Source organism: Meriones unguiculatus, chromosome 11 (genome assembly GCF_030254825.1).
Source record: "Meriones unguiculatus strain TT.TT164.6M chromosome 11, Bangor_MerUng_6.1, whole genome shotgun sequence".
Taxonomy (NCBI): domain Eukaryota; kingdom Metazoa; phylum Chordata; class Mammalia; order Rodentia; family Muridae; genus Meriones; species Meriones unguiculatus.
Window position 1 is genome coordinate 6,035,324 of NC_083359.1, and position 21,185 is coordinate 6,056,508.

The following is a 21,185-nucleotide window of genomic DNA, read 5'->3' on the forward strand; positions in this document are numbered from 1 at the left end:
GAATGTGCTGGCATCTCTGAAGGCTGATGTACCTAAGAATGGATGTGACTGATCATATGATATTCTACTATTAGTGTTTTTGAGGGGCCGCCATACTGATTTCCGTAATGGCTGTACAAGTTTACACTTCTATCAGCAGTTTATAAGGATTACTTGCTTTCTACATTGCCAGCAGCATTTGTTTTGTGGATGACAGCCATTTTGGTAAGGTGAGATGTAACCTCTAAGCCATTTTAATTTGTATTTCTTTGGTAGATAAGCATTTCAAAAACCCTTTTCAGATGTTTCTTGGCCATTTATATTTTTTCATTTGAGAACTGCCTCTTCATTAGCTTACTTATTGATTAGCTGATTGGGTTTTATTTTGTTATTTATTTTGTTTGTTTTTGAAGTTCTTATAGATTCTATATATGAATTCCTTGTCAGTTATATCACTAACAAAGACTTTCCCCATTCTAGAGGTAGTTTCTTTGTTCTGTTCATGGTTTTCTTTGGTATGTAGAACATACACACACACACACACACACACACACACATATATATCTTATATGGGGTGGGGATAGGAGGGCGTGCTTTCTGTGGCTTGCTTAGCCTGCTTTCTTATAGAACCCAGGACCACCACCCACAATGGGCTGGGCCCTCCTTCATCAATCATTATAGAAACATTTTCTCAATTGAAGCTCCTTCCTCTGTGATGACTCTCTAGCTTGTGTCAAGGTGATATAAAAAATGGGGCCTGTGCTGATCCTGCAGGTTGCTTTGTGTCAGGCATGTCTAATTATCACAGTGTATATTCTGCCAGTCCATGGGCTTGAGAGGTCTTTCTATATTCTAGTATATTCTTCAGTTTCTTCCTTCCAGACTTTAAATTTTTGTTCTTTTGGTTAGGGTTATTCTTAGGAGTTTTATTACTTACTTTTTGAAACTGTGATGAATGAGGTTTTTTGATTTGTTTTGTTTTTACCCATTTTTTTTCTGGGCAAGTTTGTTGCTGGTATATAGAAAGACTACTGACTTTTATATTTGTAGTAGAATATAAAATATAGTTTATGAGGCTGAGCAGTTGGTGGTACATGCCTTTATTTCAGCACTTAGGAGGCAGAGGCAGGTGGATCTCTGTGAATTCAAGGCCAGCAGAGTGAGTTCCAGGACGGCCAAGGCCTCATAGAAAAACCCTGGCACAACTTCCCCCACCCCCAACAAAACACAGTTTATGTCTTAGTTTCTTTCTGATAATGTGAAAAGATACCACAACCAAGGCAGCTTGTAGAAGACAGTTTTGGGTGCCTTAGAGTTTCAGAGGATTAGATTTCATAAGCACCATGATGGGGAGCATGACAGTCTGTACAAAGGTATAGGCATGGTGCTAGAGCAGTGGGTGAAAACTTACATCCTGGTCAGCATACAACAGGTAGAGAGCGATAACTGGGAGTAGCATGGGCTCTTGAAACCTCAAAGGCCACCCCTGGTGACACACCTCCTCCAACAAGGTCATGCCTCCTAATCCTTCCCATATAGGAACCAAGTAGTCAAATATATGAGACCATGGGGACTACTCTCATTTAAGCCACCATAGCTGCCTTATTGTGTTTATCACATCTAGAGTTTTCTGCTAGAGTCTTTTCTATAGGGTCTTTTAAAAATGGGATCATGTCAGCCAGGCGTTATAGTGCACACCTTTAATCCCAGCACTTGAAGGCAGGCTGGTCTACAAATTGAGTCGAGGACAATCAGTGGTACACAGAGAAACCTTTCTGGCCCATGGCTGAGGGGGAATCCTGTCATCTGTAAGTAAGGATTATTTGGCTTCTTCCTTTCTTTCTCTTGTCTCTTTGCTCTAGCTGAGACTTTAAACATCACATCAAATGAGAGTAGACACCCTTATTTCCTTTCTGATGTTAGACGAAATACAATCATTTTCCCTTAATTCTGAATAACTTGGGCTATAAGTTTGTCATATGTGCCGTATGTTGTGCTGAGCTATGTTGCTTTCAACCTTAGTTTCTTCAGGGCTTTCCTCCTGAAGGAATGTTGCATTTTGTCAAAAACTTTGTCACAAACAATTGAGATGATCACAGGAGTCTTTTTCCTTGAGTCTTACTTATGTGCTTCATTATTGTATGAGGCGGATTGAATGAGAAATGGGAAAACATAATCACTGGGGACAACCTGTGAAAGTGTCTAGTCACACCCTGCTTCCAGTTCACTCTCTGCCTCATGCTTGTGCTTGATGATGTGAGCGCCCTGTTTCCTGCTCCTGCTGCTACTTGCCACAATGCCTTCCCACCATGATGGGCTCTTATCTCTCTAGAATCCTAAATCCAAGTAGACTATTGCTTCAAGGAGTTGCTTTGGTTATGGTGTTTTGTAATAGCAGCAGAAAAGTGACTAGTGTATATAAGTGTATGTGTGAAGCAATCCTTACATTACTGGACTGAAACAGCTTGGTATTTATGTTTTTTTTAAATTCAGTTTGAAAGTATTTTATTGAAAATGACCTGTGTACATGTGGGTCTGCTGTCATTGTAATGGCAGCTTTGAGTGTGAGTTTGGTGTTTTTTCTCCCTTTCTATTTCATGGAACAGGCTGAGGGCACTGGCGGTGGCTCGCCTGACCTTATTTCAGTGCATCAAGGGTGGTGGGGCAGTCTCATTTCTCAGCCAAGAAGGGAGGAGGCCTAGGCCTCTACAAACAGAAGGTGGTCCACTTCCCAGGCTCTCAGCACGTGAAATCTCTCCACCCTTAAGATCACTTCCTTTCTGGTGGTGACCTGAGTACACTGAAGTTTTCTCTAACAGAAAGCTGTAGTGAGTCTACCGAGAAGGTGTCATTAGATTAAAATAGTATTGAGTGTGTGTTTTTGGTGGAGAGTGTTGATTTTTCTGTGAGAGCTACTCTCTGAGAACACTGAAGAAAGGTAAGGTTGAGAAGAAAGGAATGTAATGTCACGAAATGGAATTTAAGATGCTCTTCAATGTTGTGCACCATTCTCTTTTCTGAGTTGTTCAGAGCGTTCTAGTTTTTTTTTTTTTTTTTTTTTTTTTTGTTAGTGGGATATTAAAGATGTATTCCTAGTCATGGGATGTGCTTTAGTTAGGTCTTATTGTAAAGAGACACCATGACCATGGCGACTTATAAAGAAAAACATTTAATTGGGGCTGGCTTATAGTTTCAGGGCTTTAGTCTATTATTCTCATGGTGAGAAGCATTGCAGTATACAGGCAGACATGGTGCTGAGAATCTGAGAGTTCTGCATCTTGATTTGCAGGAAGCAAGGAGGAGACTGTGTCACTGGACGTAGTTTGGGTAGATATAAGACCTCAAAGCCCTCCTCCACAGTGACAACGCTTCCTCTAACAAGGCCAAGCATTCAAACTCATGAGGCTGTGGGGGCCATACCTATTCAAACCACTGCGGGGGGGGTGGTCTATTAAATGTCAGTATGACTGCAGTACCTGCAGGAGGTACATCCCAAGACATCCAGTGGATGCTCAAGATGTCTGATATTACCAAACTCTATATATTGTTTTTTCTTGCACATATACCTGTGAAAAAATTCAACAGAATATTGGCACAGTGATAATCATAATTCTACCAATCATAAGCTATAACAACTATAATACTTTAGAGATACTTGAATTGCAGCACAGCTAAACTGTAGCAGTTAATCTATAGCTTGTGTGGATACTGTTGAAACACGGCTGCGTGAGGGTGCGTATACTAGATACTATAGGAAGCATACGACACAGGATGAAATGATGACTCGCATCAGTGGTGGGGTGGGGTAGGACATTCCAGGGTGCCATCACCTATGCAGATAAACAACAGTTGGAAGCATACAAATTGTTTCTCACTAGAACACTATTTGCGCTGTTATCAGATCATAGTGACTGCAGGAGAGCAGGGCTTTCTTTCTGTGTCTCGGATAAAATTGCTTTCATATACAGCCTTAGCTGTTGCCAGTATTGATTTACTGGAGTCAAACATAACAAATAAGTGGTTGTCCTGTGTTAGACAGTGGTAAGCACTGCATAGGACAGACAGAATAAAGGAATTCTGAATCATATGGCTCATCTCACCAAGAAGGCTTCTGGTATATCTGAACAAGGTAGAATTTACTTTTTTTTAAGCTTTCTAATTTTATTTATTCTAGTTTTATTAGTTGCTCAAGATAAGTTCTTTTGTTAATGAGAAAGGATGGTTTTCCATATATTTCCTGATTTTATGATTTGCTATGGCAAATACTGAAATTTTTATCAAGGCACAAAAGTTTTCTGTGTAAGCTAAGAATGGGTAAAATAGGGGCTGCAGAGATGGCTCAGTGGTTAAATGCACTGGCTGCTCTTGCAGAGGACCCAGGTTCAATTTCCCAGGCGATTTGACACCCTCTCCTGGCATCTGTGGGTACTGCACTCACTCTCACACAGGCATATATCTATTTAAATGAATTTTTAAAAAAAGTAGGTAAAATAGCCTTTGGCCACATAGTTCTGTTTAAACCTAGGTAAGGACATTCTTTTCAGGTTCTTAATGATGAAAAATTCGTCATGAGATGGGCACAGTGGCACATGCCTGTAATCCCAGCACTTGTTAGGCAGAGGCAGGGATTGCTGGGAGTTCTAGGTCAGCTTGGTCTAGAAAGTGAGTCCAGGACAGCTAAGGTTGCACAGAGAAATGCTGTTTTGAAAAAAAATTATCACCAGTTAGAGGTTCAGTCTTCCTCCTTAATTCTGTTTCTGTCCTAAGTGAGGAGATGACATCTGTGCTTAATATTAGGATTTTAGTGGTGACAAATATCTGTTGTTTTCACAGGGCGACTGTTGGATTTGTATGGAGCTCATGTCTACCTCGTTCGATAAGTTTTACAAATATGTATATAGTGTGTTAGATGACGTTATTCCGGAAGAGATCTTAGGCAAAATCACTTTAGCAGTAAGTATTTGGCTCTCACACTGGTGACATGGAACTCTGTGGAGACGCTGCTGGTGTTTGTGAATGCACGAGATTTTGGATTGTTGTTACCTTCCTGAGAAAAGCAGCTGTAGTAGCATACAAGAACAAGTCCCTTCCGGCCATAACTAACATGATGGGTCTGAGGAACACTTTTCAGATATGGTCTGTGAATACTACAGTGGTGTTCTCATTCAAATCTCAAAGAACTGTAACACACTGACTCAAGTAAAGCTAGAAATGCTGTTTTATATTTGTTTCTCCTGTTGTTTTAACTATCTTTAATCTAAGTGGAAGAAGTCTCTTTAAAGCCTCTTAATTGAAGCTTTTTGACAAGGTATGTTTTACTGTGGATTGAGAGTGAGGATTATTCAGTCTAAAGCATTTAAAGGTTGACTTGTAATTTTAATTGCTAGAATTATGATTAATTTGATCTATTCACTTTTGCCAGAATACCAAAAAGGGAAAGAGTTCTCTTCTGAATGTGTTATGGTTTGAAACTAAATTTATGATCACTTACTTTTCTGCTCTCTTCTTTTAGTTGAAAAGTGTGTACAGCTTTTTTATTTTTACAAAGGAAAAGGCAACTTATTTTTTATAAATCAAAACTAATAAGATATTTAGAACCCCTGAGACTCCGAGCCAGGTACTTGTCTAGTTAGTTGTATATGAGCTAAGCCATATTGTGGCTGCATGTGACTCTGATATCTTTAAGCCACCTCCCCCAATTTAAATTTAGTTTCTTTGTCACTTGCCAACTTAGTGATTTAAAGAGCAAATAAAAATGATTTAAAAATATAAATAATTTCTGAACTCTTTCCTTTGTAAGAGATGTGTCTAGTAGTAGACTTAAAATTTTGATAAAACTGTAGTTAGTAAGTTATTTTAAGGTTGATAATTTGCTAAAATTTTATCACTGCCAAATTAATGCTGGAATTTAAATCTTTTATGAGCTAGCTAACTTTTGAGATATGAATTCTTTTATATAATACTACATAAAATACAGATACTTACTCATAGTTCAGATGAATATGTAAATTTTACATTGATAGTTTAGCTCCCTGTCCAGTGTACCAAGCCATTATTGTCTTGGAACTTGCCACTGTTCACAGTGTTGGAGTATAGTAGGCCGATATACTAGACTAGTACTGCAGTACTTTACAGAGTAGAGTAGTGACAGTAGTTAATGGTGACTGAATTGTATTTGTGCTGAGCCAAGATTCTATGACATAATCTTTTTGTTTATGGTAAGTAATATTCCATTTTTATGGATGGTAAATCTGAAAGCATGGAAATATTAATTTGCTTTGGTATTTACACAGTTTAAAGTTGTTGATGGTTAAGACCTTCACAGCCTGATTTCATAACCCCACTCCTAACTACAGCATACAAATATAAAATTATTTTATATTTATACAATACATGATAATAATTGTATATTTTATCATGATAATAATTGTATATTTTATCATGTATTGTAATATATAGTATATGCATGATTAACAGTATTTGTGTATTTGTGTTTTCAGACTCAGTGATCACCTTATATACTAAGCACAACATTTAAAATTACTTTCTGTAAAATCTCATGCTAATTAGTAAATCAGTGAATAAACAAGAAGAGTTACTGAGATAATACAAGGTGATATTTTCTACATTCCTCGTATAATTCCTTTGATGACAACAACGACTCAACTTTCTTTTTTTCTTTTAAATAACAAATTTGTTGGCCTATGTGTCAAGTCTCTGTTCCTTCCCTTTCTAAAAAAGCACATGATTTCTAATCATGAGTAGAGCCAGGGCAAGACAAATTGCTACTGGTTAAGCAGATATACCAGCTGTGCAGAACTTGAGGGGTTTAGTGAATGAGTGTGAGGAACTGGGGACTTAGGAGAATAATCGTCACCATGGTGATAGAACCAGGGCCGTGAGCTGTCTTGTACTGTTTTTATGATTGTGTAGGTTTGAGGTACAAAAACAGTACAACAGTTACCTAACATAAAAGTCATGTTACTATTTTCTTAGCATTAGAGAGGAATATATAAAAGCAACTAGTCAGATGTGAAATAACCATCATCATTCAGAATACATAAGAATAACATTTGAAATGTTACACGGAGAAAGCATGAAGAGGGCTGAGGAAGCTATTGCTTGTTGTAGGTTGTTGGACTATTTTATTAAAAACACAAGATCTTTATCCCACCTTTTCTTTTTCTCCCTAGACTGTGAAAGCACTAAACCACTTAAAAGAAAACTTGAAAATTATTCACAGAGGTGGGTATGCATTACTTTCTTTAATTGGTTAAAATATTTTTAAGTGAAAACTACTATAACACTATATAAACTTTCATGAAATATTAGTGTTTGTGGCCAAAAAACCAAAAAACTCACCTAACCAAACAAACACACAAAACCTACAAGTACTATATACCCTGAAGCTTCAGCTTTCCCTTCTCTGGGAGTCTATAAATTTCCATCTAATTTAGTACATTTTGCTACAATTGGATATAAAAAGTACATTTTGCTACAATTATTGATCTTAGTTACAAATAGTTACTATTAGTAATAAAGTCTTTTTGTACAGTTAAAACCTGCCAATAAGTTAATCAAAAGGAAACCATAAATGACTAAAAATGAGTCATTCATTGTCCAGTTGGTAACTGCACACAGTCAAAGTATCACAGTGACCCTGTGAACATTCAGAGAAGCTGAGGACAGAGTATCTTAAGACATTGGCTTTTTCTGTTGCTGGGAATTGAACCCAGGTCCTTGTGCATGCTGGACAAGTCTTCTACCACTTAGCCACACTCCCAGCCCATACGCTCAAGCATTTAAAAGACATGGTATTTCTCTTAATGAAGTATTTCTTCTTTACCTTACAGCATGCAAAAGATTTAAAGTTCATATTACAGACTGGAACTCCTCTAAAACATGACCTGCTTTTGAAAGTATTGTCACAGCATTAATGACCACTTCAACTCTCAGTATTGCTTCTAGATCCAATTATGTCTTAAAGAAAAGACTCTCACTTCCTGTGTGGCCTTTTGAACAGCAGGGACATGCTTTCTTACATGGTTGTTTTCTATGTCACATTCACTAGAATTGTCCTGTGCTTTATGAGTAGCTGCTGCGAAGAAGCTATGAGACTTACCCATCAGGAGCCATGTTTTGGAGATGTGGGTAGAGGCTTTTAACAAGATGCAGGCCCCACTAGAAAGGATGGAGGGATTAGGAATGGGTGGTTTTGAGAGATTATTTTTCTGGGTCTATTATGGTTGGTATTTTTTTTTAGACTTTTTGAGTTATATATAGATGTTTTCTGTATCTCAGTTATTATTTTCCATGATGCTGACAGTGAAATAGATGGAAGGATTGTGATAGAAATAGATAATTGGAGAGTATATGGGGAAAAATTGATAGTCAGCTTATTGGCACATTAGTAGTGATTATCAGCGAGGAAGAGCTTTGGCTCTCTGCATGCTGAGCAAAGGTACAAATATTCTGAAAGTTGTAGAAATGAATCCAAGGGAAAGTTAGTTGGGAGAAGCTAGAGAAAGCATTTCAAGTCAAAAGACTCTGTCAGGCTGAGCATTGACTCATTAGTTAAAAGTGCTTGCTGCTCTCCAGAGGACATGAGTTCAGTTCCCGCACTGGGTTGCTTACAAGTTCCTGTAAGTCCAGCTCATGGAATCTTGATGTTTTCTTCTCACCAAATGTCTCCTTACCTACTTGGCCTACACTTAGACACACACACAAACATACGCAAATAAAAATAAATCTTTAAAAGAAATCTCTTAAATAATTGCTTACATTTTTTGAGAATAATTTTTTCCTTTAAAATAATGTTTTCATAAGTTAAAGCTGTAATTAACAAAATTACAGTTGTAGGTTTATAACTGGTGTACTTTATAGTTAGTTGTGTAATTGTTGACTTCTTTTGAAAACTAGCTTAGTGCATTATCTGATAAAGTCCATTCCACATCCTGACTGCTGAAAACCACGATTTTGTTTGTGTTCTATTGGTGTAAACATGTAAGAGAATTCTTTTGGCTTGTTAAATTGTATGATGGAATTTGACCGTTATATTACAGTTCTAGTCTCTTTTTAGTTTTTATAGACAGGGTCTTACTCTGTAGCCAAGGTTATCCTCAAACTCTTGAGCCTGCATAGTGTCACAACTGCTGGGATTATAGGTTTGAAGCACCCTCTTTGGCTTTAGGTATTGATGTGTGTTTAAAACATGAATAATGATCGCATGTGCTAAGTGAAAGTTTATTTCTTATATATCTGAATTTAAGGATTCAAAAATTTTAGTATTTTTGATTATCATACTTTAGAGTCACTTGATTGATCAGTTGTATACTGAATGGCATGTGTCTCTTGCAGATATCAAACCTTCCAATATTCTTCTAGACAGAAGTGGAAATATTAAGCTCTGTGATTTTGGCATCAGTGGACAGCTTGTGGATTCCATTGCCAAGACAAGAGATGCTGGATGTAGGCCGTATATGGCAGTAAGTGTACAGCCAAGTCTCACATTTGGCAGTCGTTGCGTAGAGCGCCTGTGCCCTTTGCTGCTGGGTACAAGGGATCTGCTTCAGCCATGCAGCTTCACTGTCCTAGAATCTGTCACTTTCTTCCAGCATTTCCAAGCTCAAGTTTTAACTTGTAGAATGTTGCTAAAGTATTTCAGTGCACTCCTGTGTACATGTTCATCTTCTCATTTGGCGCTGAGCATTTATGTTTTCTCCTGATTGCATTATATTCACTTCAGCTGATCAGCCAGGTGTAATTTGTCAGGGTCTTTTTGTTCCTTATATCTCTTGTACTTTCTTGGCCATAATAATCAGTAATCAGCTGAGAGATGTATGTCCTAGGCTGTTGAAGGATGCTATTACAAGCCACAGAAGAGTAACTTGGTACAGGAAGAATACAGGAAGAATCCTGGCAGAATGCAGTGTGTCTTATAGAGTCTGAAAGTGTGATCTAATTGTGGTTTCTCAGTTCAGGAATGATAAATGCAAAGCTAGAGACCATAGGCACTTAGCAGGAAGCATTTTTCCCCCCCAGGAAGACAGGTGGACACTGTCCTTTCAGAGCTTCCCTATTTGCCTTACCCCAGTGTATTTGCATGGCCTAGCCCACAACCCAGATTTGAACTGCATTTGATTGGTGTTTGATGCCTATATTTTAGATTTTTTTCCTCTGGATTCCAGCTTCTTCCTTTAATTGTCCTTGAACCTTTAGAGACCAGCATGCTCCTTTAAGTGATATAAGTTCTGTCATTGTTTATTGAACCTTTTCTGTCAGTCTGTAGACTGTTTAAATCATCATCATTATTGGGGTCATGGCTTCATTCTTCTCCTCTTGTACCTGTCCCTCTCCTTCCTGTGATCATTTTGTCCTTCCCTCCCAGGACCTTGGCCATGCCTACCTCATTTCTGCCCTGAGCAGAAATGCTCAGGTGTGCTCATGAATTTTATTGGTTAAACAGGGATTATTTGGAGGCAAGGTTACATAGCAACATTTGGGGTATGTGATAGCCTGTTCGTAAAGGACAGCAAGCAGACCTTGGAGAGCAAATTAACAATCAAATACAAAGCACTAGGCCATGCTATTATAGAACACCAGGCCTGTACTAGTGAAGATTAGTGATGTTGTTTTTTTCTCCTGTGGTTGAATAGTCAGTGTTTTTACATACTATGTATTGTTTTCAGTAATATAATTGTATTTATATCAAAATGTAAATAGCTTTCAGTGAATATTAGTGCAGTTCAGTACTTATTTTCAATTTAAAATGCATACATCTCCATATTAGTAGTATAGTAAACTGTTACACTTTTCGATGTTTCTTTTAGTGGCAGATGCAATCACCCTCCAAGAACAACCCCATTGTTAACTCTGTGCCATTGACAAAATCTCTTGCTCTTCTTCTGCATCTATGACACACTTTTTAAAAATAGTACCTACTTTCAAGGAAATTGAAAATATTCTCTTCATTGAAATCACTAAAATTGTTTGTTTCCTTGCTTTGCAATTTGTAAGACAAGATATATATTAAACTATTGGGCTTTAATTTGGCTAAAATGAATGTAGGCATGTATCTTTAAAGGTAAACAAGTAATGAGATATTCAAAGCATTGAGAAGAATTATTGAAAAGAATTAAAGGGTGGGATAGTACAGTGATGACAGTTCCCGCTTTAGTTTTTTGTCTCAAGTACCTTGTGATTATTGTTCCCATTAGGCAAAAGCTGGGAAAATCAAAAAGTTGCTGTTGTCTTCCTCCTGTTCCTTCCCGTTTACCACCATTTGCTGTAATAAGACCTTATAATAATTTTTTTTGGCCATATTTACTTTTCCTCCTCTGGCCATTCTCAACTTTAGCTTTGCCAGTGCTGTGAGTATTTAGGGGAGAAATTCAGAATAATGTACTCCTTGTGTTAGATGGGGTTGCTATTCTTATGGCGAAACACCATGACCAAAAGCAGGGTGGGGAGGAAAGGGTTTATTCACTTCCACATAACGAAGGAAGTCAGGACAGGAACTCCAGCACGTCAGGAACCAGGAGGCAGGAGCTGCTGCAAAGCCATGGCGGTACAATGCTTAACTGACGTGCTCCTCATGACTTTCTCAGTCTGCTTTCTTAGAGAACCCAGGACCAACAGCCCAGGGATGGAGCCATCCTCAGTGGGCTGGGTCCTTCCCCATCAATCACTAATTAAGAAAATACCCTACAGCTGGATCTTATGGAGGCATTTTTTTTCTACTGAGGCTCCCTTTTCTCTAATGACTCTAGCTTGTGTCAAGTTGATATAAGACTAGGTAGCGCAGTCCCTCTGACTTAGCCATTGATGTCAGAGTTTTTATTGGGTGTTTCTAATATATGATATCTCCCTGTTACCCCCCATTTGGCTGTGGGCATGAATTCTTCCAGAACAATGCTGAGATTTTTGTCTCCTCCCCAGCTACTGCTTCCATTGCCTGTTTCTTTATGGTCCACATAATTAATGAATTGACATCTCTTTGTATTCCAGCCTGAAAGAATAGACCCAAGTGCGTCAAGACAAGGGTATGATGTCCGCTCTGATGTCTGGAGTTTGGGGATCACATTGGTATGTTTTTGTTGGCTCAACATTGTCATAGTAATGTAACAGTAAGAGATTAAGAGATTTTTGTGCTTTGTAACAAGCAAACAGAAATACTTCATGCTTACCTAGAGTCCATATTGAAGTTTTGGTTTCGTTCTAAATGAATCTGCCTTTGTTTGGAGTGCTTTAGCAAAATCCTGTAAGTTATCTTATTAGACTGGGAAGGTATTTCTTGTGCTTCTGGAGTCTAAGAAGTCCAAGATCAAGTGTTTGACTTCCTTGTACATAGTGAGATGTTGTCTTTTTGTTTTCAAATGGCCAAGGGGGTGAGGGACCTGGCTGTCGAAGGCCTGTCTCCTGAGTGCACAATCCTATGTGTGAGGCGCTCTGATGACCTAGTAACTTCCCCAGCTCTGCTTCCCAAAGTCATCACGTTGGGGCGTGGCTTCCCAGAATCTTGAGGGGACATAGTATAAGCAATACGTACTTACATACCCATTTCCTTTTCTCCAAAGTGTGTTTTCTTATGTTTACTGTTGTTACAGACCGTGCTAAGATTGTTGTTTGGTTTTGGTTTTGAATAGCTTCTGCAGCTTCTTCTACATTATCTGTGAAGTTTCTATCCCACAGGGCTTCTGTAAGGTAGACAGTGTGAAACTCCTTTTCTTACATTTTTGTCCCATTTTCAGTATGAACCAAGATTCCTTACTTCATATTTTAGAGCAATGAGCGTTTTGTAGCTTACCAAGCTTGAATTTTTTCATCAGAATCAGATGTCCCTCTTAGTTTTGGTGAGAATTGTTGACAGACTAATGGATTGATTCTCTTATTGGGAGGCTAACAGTTTGCTTCTTCAGGTCTGCAGCTACCTTCTGTTTTTCTCATTGTAAAACCAGTTCACAGACTATATATTGATCGATCCACTTAGATGCTTGTTTGCATGTAAAGCATACAGAAATACCTCCCTGTTATTATGCTTAAAAAGCAAAAATAAAAAGTAAAAAATAAGAAAGCCAGGTATAATGACCTGCATTTGTAATGCCACTGTTGGGAAGGCAGAGACCGGCGCATCCTTGTGGTTTGCTAGTGGCCAGCCTGTAACCTCCTTGGTGAATTCTTGCTCAGAGAGAGACCCTGTCTCAAAACTAATACAAAATGAAACACATGGATGATGCCTGAGGAGCAATATTCAGAGTTTTCCTGTAGCCTCTACATACCTATATGCTCATGTACATACACAAATGTGTCCATGTGTACCTGCATGTACAAAGCATGCAAACAAACCCGTGTGCATCTCTGTACACACAGCTAGAACAAGTATGTGCTTCTGTACTAAAGAGAAATTTTGTTTAATAAAAGTTGTTTTGTTTTGTTTTGTTTTGTAGGGGAGGAAGGGTGGCTATTCTACCAAGGCTTTTTAGGCATAGTAGGTGAGAGTTCTATCACCAGATCACACCCCCAAACCTGTGCACTGTTTTAACATAGAAACACTGCATTTACACAAGTCCCTTTAAGCTGCTTTAGCAAAGTATTTCAGTACTTAGGATTGTTTCCTTGCTGATTTTCATAGGATAGTCTTAAAGTAAGTACTTCTTTACTGTATAATGCAGACTTTTCCTTCTTATTCCAACCTGTCCTCTAGAGTGAGCCTAGTGAGAGTATTCCTAATGGGTAAGGTTTACCCTTTCAAAGCATTTTCAGTTTTACTGAAAAGAAACTTCAGCCAAAGCTATGTTCCTCTCCTCCCCCTGTACCAGTTTGGAGCCTCATTCTCATTGGTCAGCGTTCTGTCAAAGCATGCACAGTGGGCTTATGACACCATGGGGTAAACTAGTTTCATGTCTTGGGAAAAGTATAGTTCCTTGGTTTTCATTGAGTTTCAGATTAGAGCCAGGCCAGTGTTAGAGACACTGGCTTTTTTCCAATATTTTGGGCTATGATACTGTTGAGATTTGTTCATGATACTGTATGCTTTCCTGATACTGTTGTGAGCCCTTTATTGGATCTGTAAGCCTGACTTGATTTCTTCAGTAATTGTAAAGCCTGGGTGTGGTTGAAGTAGCTACAGGATTTGTATACCCTTTCCTCTGGAATCAGTTTAATGAATGGGTTTTAATGAATGAATTTTCATTCATTCAATATTCTTTTTACTTTATAAAGGAATCTGGCCACTGTATTGGACTGAGAACTCCTATGCAGGCAACTACAGAGTATGAAAATGTTTTCTGTGGAAGTTCTGGGCTGAACCTTCCAGACCCTTTCATACAAAGGGCTGGTCCTGCTTTATGGAGGTGTAGGTGACCCTAGATCCAAGATTTGACATTCACCCATAGTCCAAGGCACACTCCTATGTTATGTCTCCACTAAGCCTCATGGTCTAAAGATTCCTCCCTAGCGTGACAGAGTTTGAGGGAGGGCTTTAAAAGAATTCTGCTGGATGTTTGGATTGACATCACTCTTCCAGCAGGGAGTAGTAAATCATGCCTGGTGTCTTTTTCCGTTTCTCTGTAGTATGAGTTGGCCACAGGCCGATTTCCTTATCCAAAGTGGAATAGTGTATTTGATCAGCTAACACAAGTGGTGAAAGGAGACCCTCCACAGCTGAGTAACTCTGAAGAAAGGGAATTCTCCCCCAGTTTCATCAACTTTGTCAACTTGTGGTAAGTAACTGTATTTACACAAGTGGGGAGAACAGTCTGGCAACTTAATCACAATTACACACATACTTTACATAGAGAAAGAGGCCCTTTGTTATATTACCCCTAGCTAGGACTATGAGTCACTGCTGTATAGAAGTTCCAGCCAGCCTGAAGAGGCGTCACCCTCTTATTTTACTATAGGTATTGGTGAAAAGCAGCTGTGAGTGATGGAGAAACAGCTGTCTCCAGATCACCCATCCTTGGTACAAGTTACCAGGTTAAATGTCTTCGTTACACTGGTGATCTTACGATGATGAGGTTGTACCAGCATCACCTGGATGCTTTTACTGTTTAGTAACTGAACAGAAAAATCTCCGCCCCAGTAAAACCTAGAGCATAGCTGGGTGTAGGGTATGGGCATGTGAGGTAGTCAGGCCCAAAGCGTACATTCTTATGCTGAAATGAATATATTGGTTTTCTGTAATCCCATTCCAAAGAGGGCAGGAACTCCATGCCTGTTCTTGTCTGCTTTAACAGTTCTTCTTACATGTACATGGCATCTAAGAATAGTGTATGTGGGACTGGGGAGATGCCTCAGTGAATGAAGCAGTTGCTGTGCAGATATGAAGACTACATCTAATCCCCAGAACCCATTAAGAACCAGGTGGGCGAGGTGACCTGCTTTGTAATGCCAGTACTTTAACGTGGAGACAGGGCAAACTGACTGACTAGACTACGGAAGCAGTGAGCTCTGGGTTCAGAGGGAGGCCTCTCCTTACCAAACGAGATGGAGAAGGACTGAGGGAAACTGTCAGCCTCTGCCCTCCGCAGATAGGTAGACATGCACATGTACCCACATGCGTGTGCGCATGCGTACATACATACATGCAGATCACAAGCAAAGAATAAATATCTACAGCTGCTGGTACTGTTACACTCTGTTTTAAGAAGCCTTTTTAGGTTAGCGTGGAAACAGTCTCGATAATTGCTCATTTTAGTCAACATGATTTAAAGATACTTTATTTATTCTTGAGCGTGCTTTTGTTCCTATAGGAATGCCATCTCTCTGTACTCTGTCTGGGTTTTTATTTATTTCTCTATTTATTTATTTTGGTTTTGCAAGGCAGGGTTTCTCTGTATAGCCTTGGCTATCTTGAACTCACTTTGTAGACCAGGCTGACCTTGAACTCACAGAGAACCGCCTACTTTCTGCCTCCCTGAGTGCTGGGATTAGAGGTGTGCACTACCTCTCCTGGCTCTCTCTGGGTTTTATAAGATTATTATTGAAGGGTCTAACATTGTCCTCTTTTTGCATATGAGAAAGTGTTTGTTGACAGATGTTTTCAAGTCTCTTTTATCTTTTCTGACCAAATTTTTCCGGTTGTGATTTTTCAGAAAGGGAATAAATGACTTGAGAACCAAGTAGAAAAAAAGCTTGTGGGTAACAATTGGCTGGTTCCCTCTCCTCACTGAAAACAGTGTGTTGTTTACTGATTTTCACTTATCATATGCAGTTGAATAGTTCCATAAACTTGGCCATTCTGTATATTCCAATTTAATGAAATAATTGCTTAAAAGAATCTAACATATATCTCAGACTCTTTTTTAAAATGTTTATTTGTAGGTGTTGTGTACAGCCACATGGGTGACACAGCATGCATGTGAAGGTCACAGAACAACTTTTGGGACTTCATTCTCACCTTTTACCTTGTTTTGTGAGGCAGGGTCTCTTGTTTCTGCCACTGTGCTGTGTACTCCAGGCTAACTGGTACACAAGCTTTTGGTGATTCTCCTGCCTTCGTCTTCCGTATCTTTGGACTGTAGGTCGTACATGTGTGAGCTACTGCATGCAGCTTTTCCCTTGGGTTCTAGGACCTGAATTTAAGGCAGCATTCTCCTAGGGCAGTGCTTTTAATCACTGAGCCATTTCATCCCCTCTGCAGTCTTGATCCCTGGATCTCCTCCATGGTTTTATTTTATATATGTATGTATAGTACTGTTACATTTTATCCTTGTTTCTTTCTGTGCTAAAATAGGTAGCAGTGGTGACTATAAGTGTCTTGTGGTTTTTGTTTTTTAGTATGCCAAAGATCTTTGTTTAAAGCCTTATGTAACCCATGCTAGCCTTGAACTTTCTATATAGCCAAAGATGACCTTGACTAGGTCCTGCTTTCATTTGTAAAAAGCAAAACAATTAGATCATTGTGACCTCGTGTTAATGCTGTTACTTTTATGTTATTTTAGCCTTACGAAGGACGAATCCAAAAGGCCAAAGTATAAAGAACTTCTGGTGAGTATGGACCCTGCAGCCAGTTCACCTCCATAGAGAGGCTTGGCCTCGGAAAGTGTTTAATCAGAGGAAACTGATGATTACACTTTTCTGTCTAATTTCCTAGCTCATTTCCCATAAAAAAGAATTTGGTCTTAAAATGTTAGAAAATTCTCCTAAAGCATTCCACTACATAGAAGTATCGGTAATTCCCCTGTAGGACAAAGTTAGTGGAAATTTTATTCATTAATGCTTACTCTCCCTCTGCTAATCCACGTCACTCTGCCAATTCACATTTCTTTGAGAAGTTGTCATTCATCTCATGATAAGCAGTCTCCTTTGTGTGGCTTTCCTCCGAGCAGGGAAGAAGGTAATATCTGTGGTCCAGTGATGTGGGAATGTTTTAAGAAAACATTAGATTGCTTATCACATTTAGGGCTTTCCAAGGCTGTTAAGCGAAACTTGTGATCAACCCAATAATGACTATAAAGATACCCAGGTGATATAACCAGAAAAATTGTAGGAAAACTTGTTTATAGTGACAGAGAACAAAAAGAGGGCCTACTGAAGCAGATCCCAGGCTATGGATCTCTAGAGAACACAGGGAATGTCTCTCTTGGCCCTTTTTTGAGTAGAAATCAGAAGGTTTGAAACTGAAAACTTCTTTGAAAGATTCTTGACCTACCAATGGGGGAAGTGGAGGCTTGGGATTTCCTCTGGTGTCATAAGAGGCTGGACTAAGACTCCTGTAGTTCTTGCCTCTCAGGTGGTATAACTTTATGCTGAGAAACAAATAGCTCTGCTTTCTTCCTCAGCAAATACTTCTGTACACAGATAAGTTTTGAGACCTCACTGCCAGGGTGGAACCTCTAGATGGTAACCTAGTTTCTCATACTTGGGGCGTCCACATCCACCAAAATGTACAGGTGATAAATGCCTTTCCTGTGGCATACTTGAAGCTGTGTGCAGTTGGAAGCTTGTAGTGCTGTGTTGTATAGAAATTGAGAAAGATTGAGTTAGGGCTGTGATCCAACTGTTTTTGTCTCTGTTCAATTTTCTTGCAGAAACATCCCTTTATTCTGATGTATGAAGAACGTACCGTCGAGGTCGCATGCTATGTTTGTAAAATCCTGGATCAGATGCCAGCTACTCCCAGCTCTCCCATGTATGTCGACTGATACCGCTGCTACATCAGACTCTAGAAAAAAGGGCTGAGAGGAAGCAAGACATAGAGTTTTCATCCTGTACCACAGTGTTTTTATTGCTCGCCCAAACACCATGTGCAATAAGATTGGTGTTCGTTTCCATCATGTCTGTATACTTCTGTCACCTAGAATGTGCATCCCTGTAATACCTGACTGATCACAGTGTTAGTGCTGGTCAGAGAGACCTCATCCTGCTCTTTTGTGATGAACATATTCATGACGTGTGGAAGTCAGTACGATCAAGTTGTTGACTGTGATTAGATCACACTTTAAATTCATTTCTAGACTCAAACCTGGAGACGCAGCTACTGGAATGGTGTTTTGTGAGACTTCCAAAGCCTGGAAGAACACAGTGATGGATGTACTATGTCAGAACATAGAGACCTGGGCTTGAGTGAGAAGAGCTTGCACAGCCAGTGAAACATATTGCCTTCTGGAGCTGGGAGACAAAGGAGGGATTTCCTTTTTTCACTAAGTGCAATAGATTTACTGATCTGATATTCTGTTGCTTTACAGTCACAGTCGATGTTTGGGGATCGATGTGCTCAGCCAACTTTCCTGTTCAAAATATCATGTTAAATTAGAATGAATCTATCTTTACCAAAAACCATGTTGCGCTCAGAAAGGTGAACATTAAAACACTGAGACGGGACAGAATGTGTTCTTTGTCCTTTTCCAGCCCTGCTCATCACTAGGAAGACACAGGAGTCTGCCACTTGTCATAGAAGGGTGCTGCCAACTTGATGCTCTACCTGCCACCAACCGCCAGGACTGAACGAAGGAAACAGTACTGAGGGCAAAGTTTACAGATGTTTTTGATTCTGGTGTCTTCTCCAGAACAGCTTATAGCAGCTATAGATTTCCCCATGGCCCCAAGCCTGGTACTTGAGCCATCATAACTCACTAACAGGGAGAAGTAGCTAGTAGCAATGTGCCTTGATGATTAGATGAAGATTTCCTGTAGGCAGCAAAACACCAAATCACAATTCTTTGCTTCTTGCCATCATGGGCCAGGTCTTCAGTTTCTAACTTGTTCCTCTCCCCTCAATTTGTTGAAATCACTTGACTTTTGCTCAATTCAGTATTCTGCCTTGTTTTCACATTGGAAACCCTAAGATTATCAGGGATGCTACTTACCATGGATTTGTAGCCCTGAATCTCTCCAGTGCTCTGATGTTCAAAAAGCTGAGACGACCGGGCCCAGTTGAAGTTGTAGGTGAGCACGAGGCAGTCTGTTGGAGAGGTACATTTGAGCAGAATGAAGATCTGAAACAGTAGCCTTTCAGATAGGCGTGGCACTTACTGGGCCCTCCCCCAATTCATTATCTCCCTTGGAAGTGGAGTTTCACCCACCTCTGTGACCGTCCCCCCCCCCCATGACAAAATGAAAAGAAGCCACTTCACCTCCTGTGCTGCACATCATCACTTACCCGTTAGCCAGGCACTGAGCATCAGGCTCTGCACAGCAGTCAAGCAGCACTGGTAGATAGTCTGCCGTGCAGGTGATGCCCTTACGGAGCTAACCTGGTGGGCACTGCTGTGTCTCCCAGCGTGGCACTCATACACTGTCAAACAACAACGGGAGAATGGTGCTGTTCAAAGTTACATCCCTATTCATTGCAGAATTTAAAAATGATTTATCTCTTGGTCCACTTGCCTAATTCCCCCATTCTACCCCGGGCCCCCTGATCCTTAGATTCTCTGTGTTCCACAAGGAGGCATTACTGTATGTCTTCCTTAAGCTGCACCAAGCCATCGTCCTCCATTGCTCCCAGGACTGAAGAGAAATTTGTTTCTCTGCTGTCACCTTCCTGTCTGGCTCAGTATAGCCTCACTCCGCCATTATGCAAATGGAGATCAAAGCAATTCTGACTGTCCAGGAGCTATCTCACTTTCTGCGTGGGTGACCACATAAAAAGGCAATTTTAGTGTATTAATCATAGATTATTATAAACTATAAACTTAAGGGCAAGGAATTTATTACAATGTATCTTTATTAAAACAAAAGGGTGTATAGTGTTCACAAACTGTGAAAATAGTGTAAGAACTGTACATTGTGAGCTCTGGTTATTTTTCTCTTGTACCATATGAAAGTATATAAAAATTATCAAAAAGCTGATGTGCAGGGATATTGCCTTATTTGTCTGTAAAAATGTAGCTCAGTAACATAAGTGCTTCTTGGAGCTTTGGAATATTTTACCCTGTATTCTTGTTTGAGTCCCTCCTCTATTTAAGACATAGCCATGGAGCACACACGTTTATGGAATCGTCTACCCTTTGCCTGCAGGTCAGTTGTAATAAATCTAGGTTGTGACGATGGCCTTGTAATTTGATTTTCTGCAGTCATACCCTGAGAAAGAAAGTCCAGAAAAACGACATTAAATTATCTGTGCATTTCATTTACAGAAGCGTTACCTTCTTTCAGAAGTTTCTAGATCTTTCTTTTTCCTCCTCTTTCTCTGCTTGTTCCCTGACCACAGTGTGGCACAGCTTGCTTTTGCTCTCAGCTGCTGTGGTGCAGTCTTTTTGAGCTTGTACTTGGTTGGGTGTCCCGAACGACCTTGCTATGGATGCTGCAGGAAGCAGGTGAGGATCTACCTGTATCAGGGTTGATAGGTGTGACCTTAGAACCCCTGAGTTGCCAGCCAGGCTCCTGATGCTGAGACACCCAGGTGAGAGGTTAGTTGTGCTCTCTTACTGCTACCTGAGAAAAGAGCTATAGGGGTCATGCCTAGGGAGCCTATTGGAGTGAGGCAATGGAAGTGACCAAAAAGCCACAGGTGCCTGGAAATGGCAGGAAGTAGCCAGCGCTGAATTTTTCTGCTCTGTTTTCACAGCAGTCAATGCCTACCTGATCATATAGTTCAGCACCATGTCCGGTGTCCTGTGTCTGCCCCTCAGCTAAGTGTCGACTACTGAGGGAAACAGTATCTCAGAGTTTTACATCCCTGCCCAGGGTGGCAGGAGGGACAGACTGCATTCCCAAGTTTCAGAGGACTTTACCTTGTTGTTTTTCTGATTCTGAGTACAACT

The 21,185-nt window shown here is 39.9% G+C and overlaps 1 protein-coding gene across 4 annotated transcripts in view; it reads left to right on the forward strand.

The window, feature by feature from the left end:
- Window positions 1-20,469, forward strand: part of Map2k4 (mitogen-activated protein kinase kinase 4) — an 87,195-nt gene extending 66,726 nt beyond the window's left edge. For all 4 annotated transcript variants that reach the window (XM_021643350.2, XM_021643351.2, XM_021643352.2 and 1 more), the window contains 7 exons: window positions 4,813-4,932; window positions 7,173-7,224; window positions 9,337-9,464; window positions 11,986-12,063; window positions 14,551-14,699; window positions 16,923-16,968; window positions 18,012-20,469. In XM_021643350.2, coding sequence (XP_021499025.1) covers window positions 4,813-4,932; window positions 7,173-7,224; window positions 9,337-9,464; window positions 11,986-12,063; window positions 14,551-14,699; window positions 16,923-16,968; window positions 18,012-18,125 — 687 coding nt within the window. In that variant the 3' untranslated portion in view covers window positions 18,126-20,469. The remainder of the gene's footprint in view (window positions 1-4,812; window positions 4,933-7,172; window positions 7,225-9,336; window positions 9,465-11,985; window positions 12,064-14,550; window positions 14,700-16,922; window positions 16,969-18,011) is intronic.
- The last annotated feature ends 716 nt before the right edge of the window (window positions 20,470-21,185 follow it).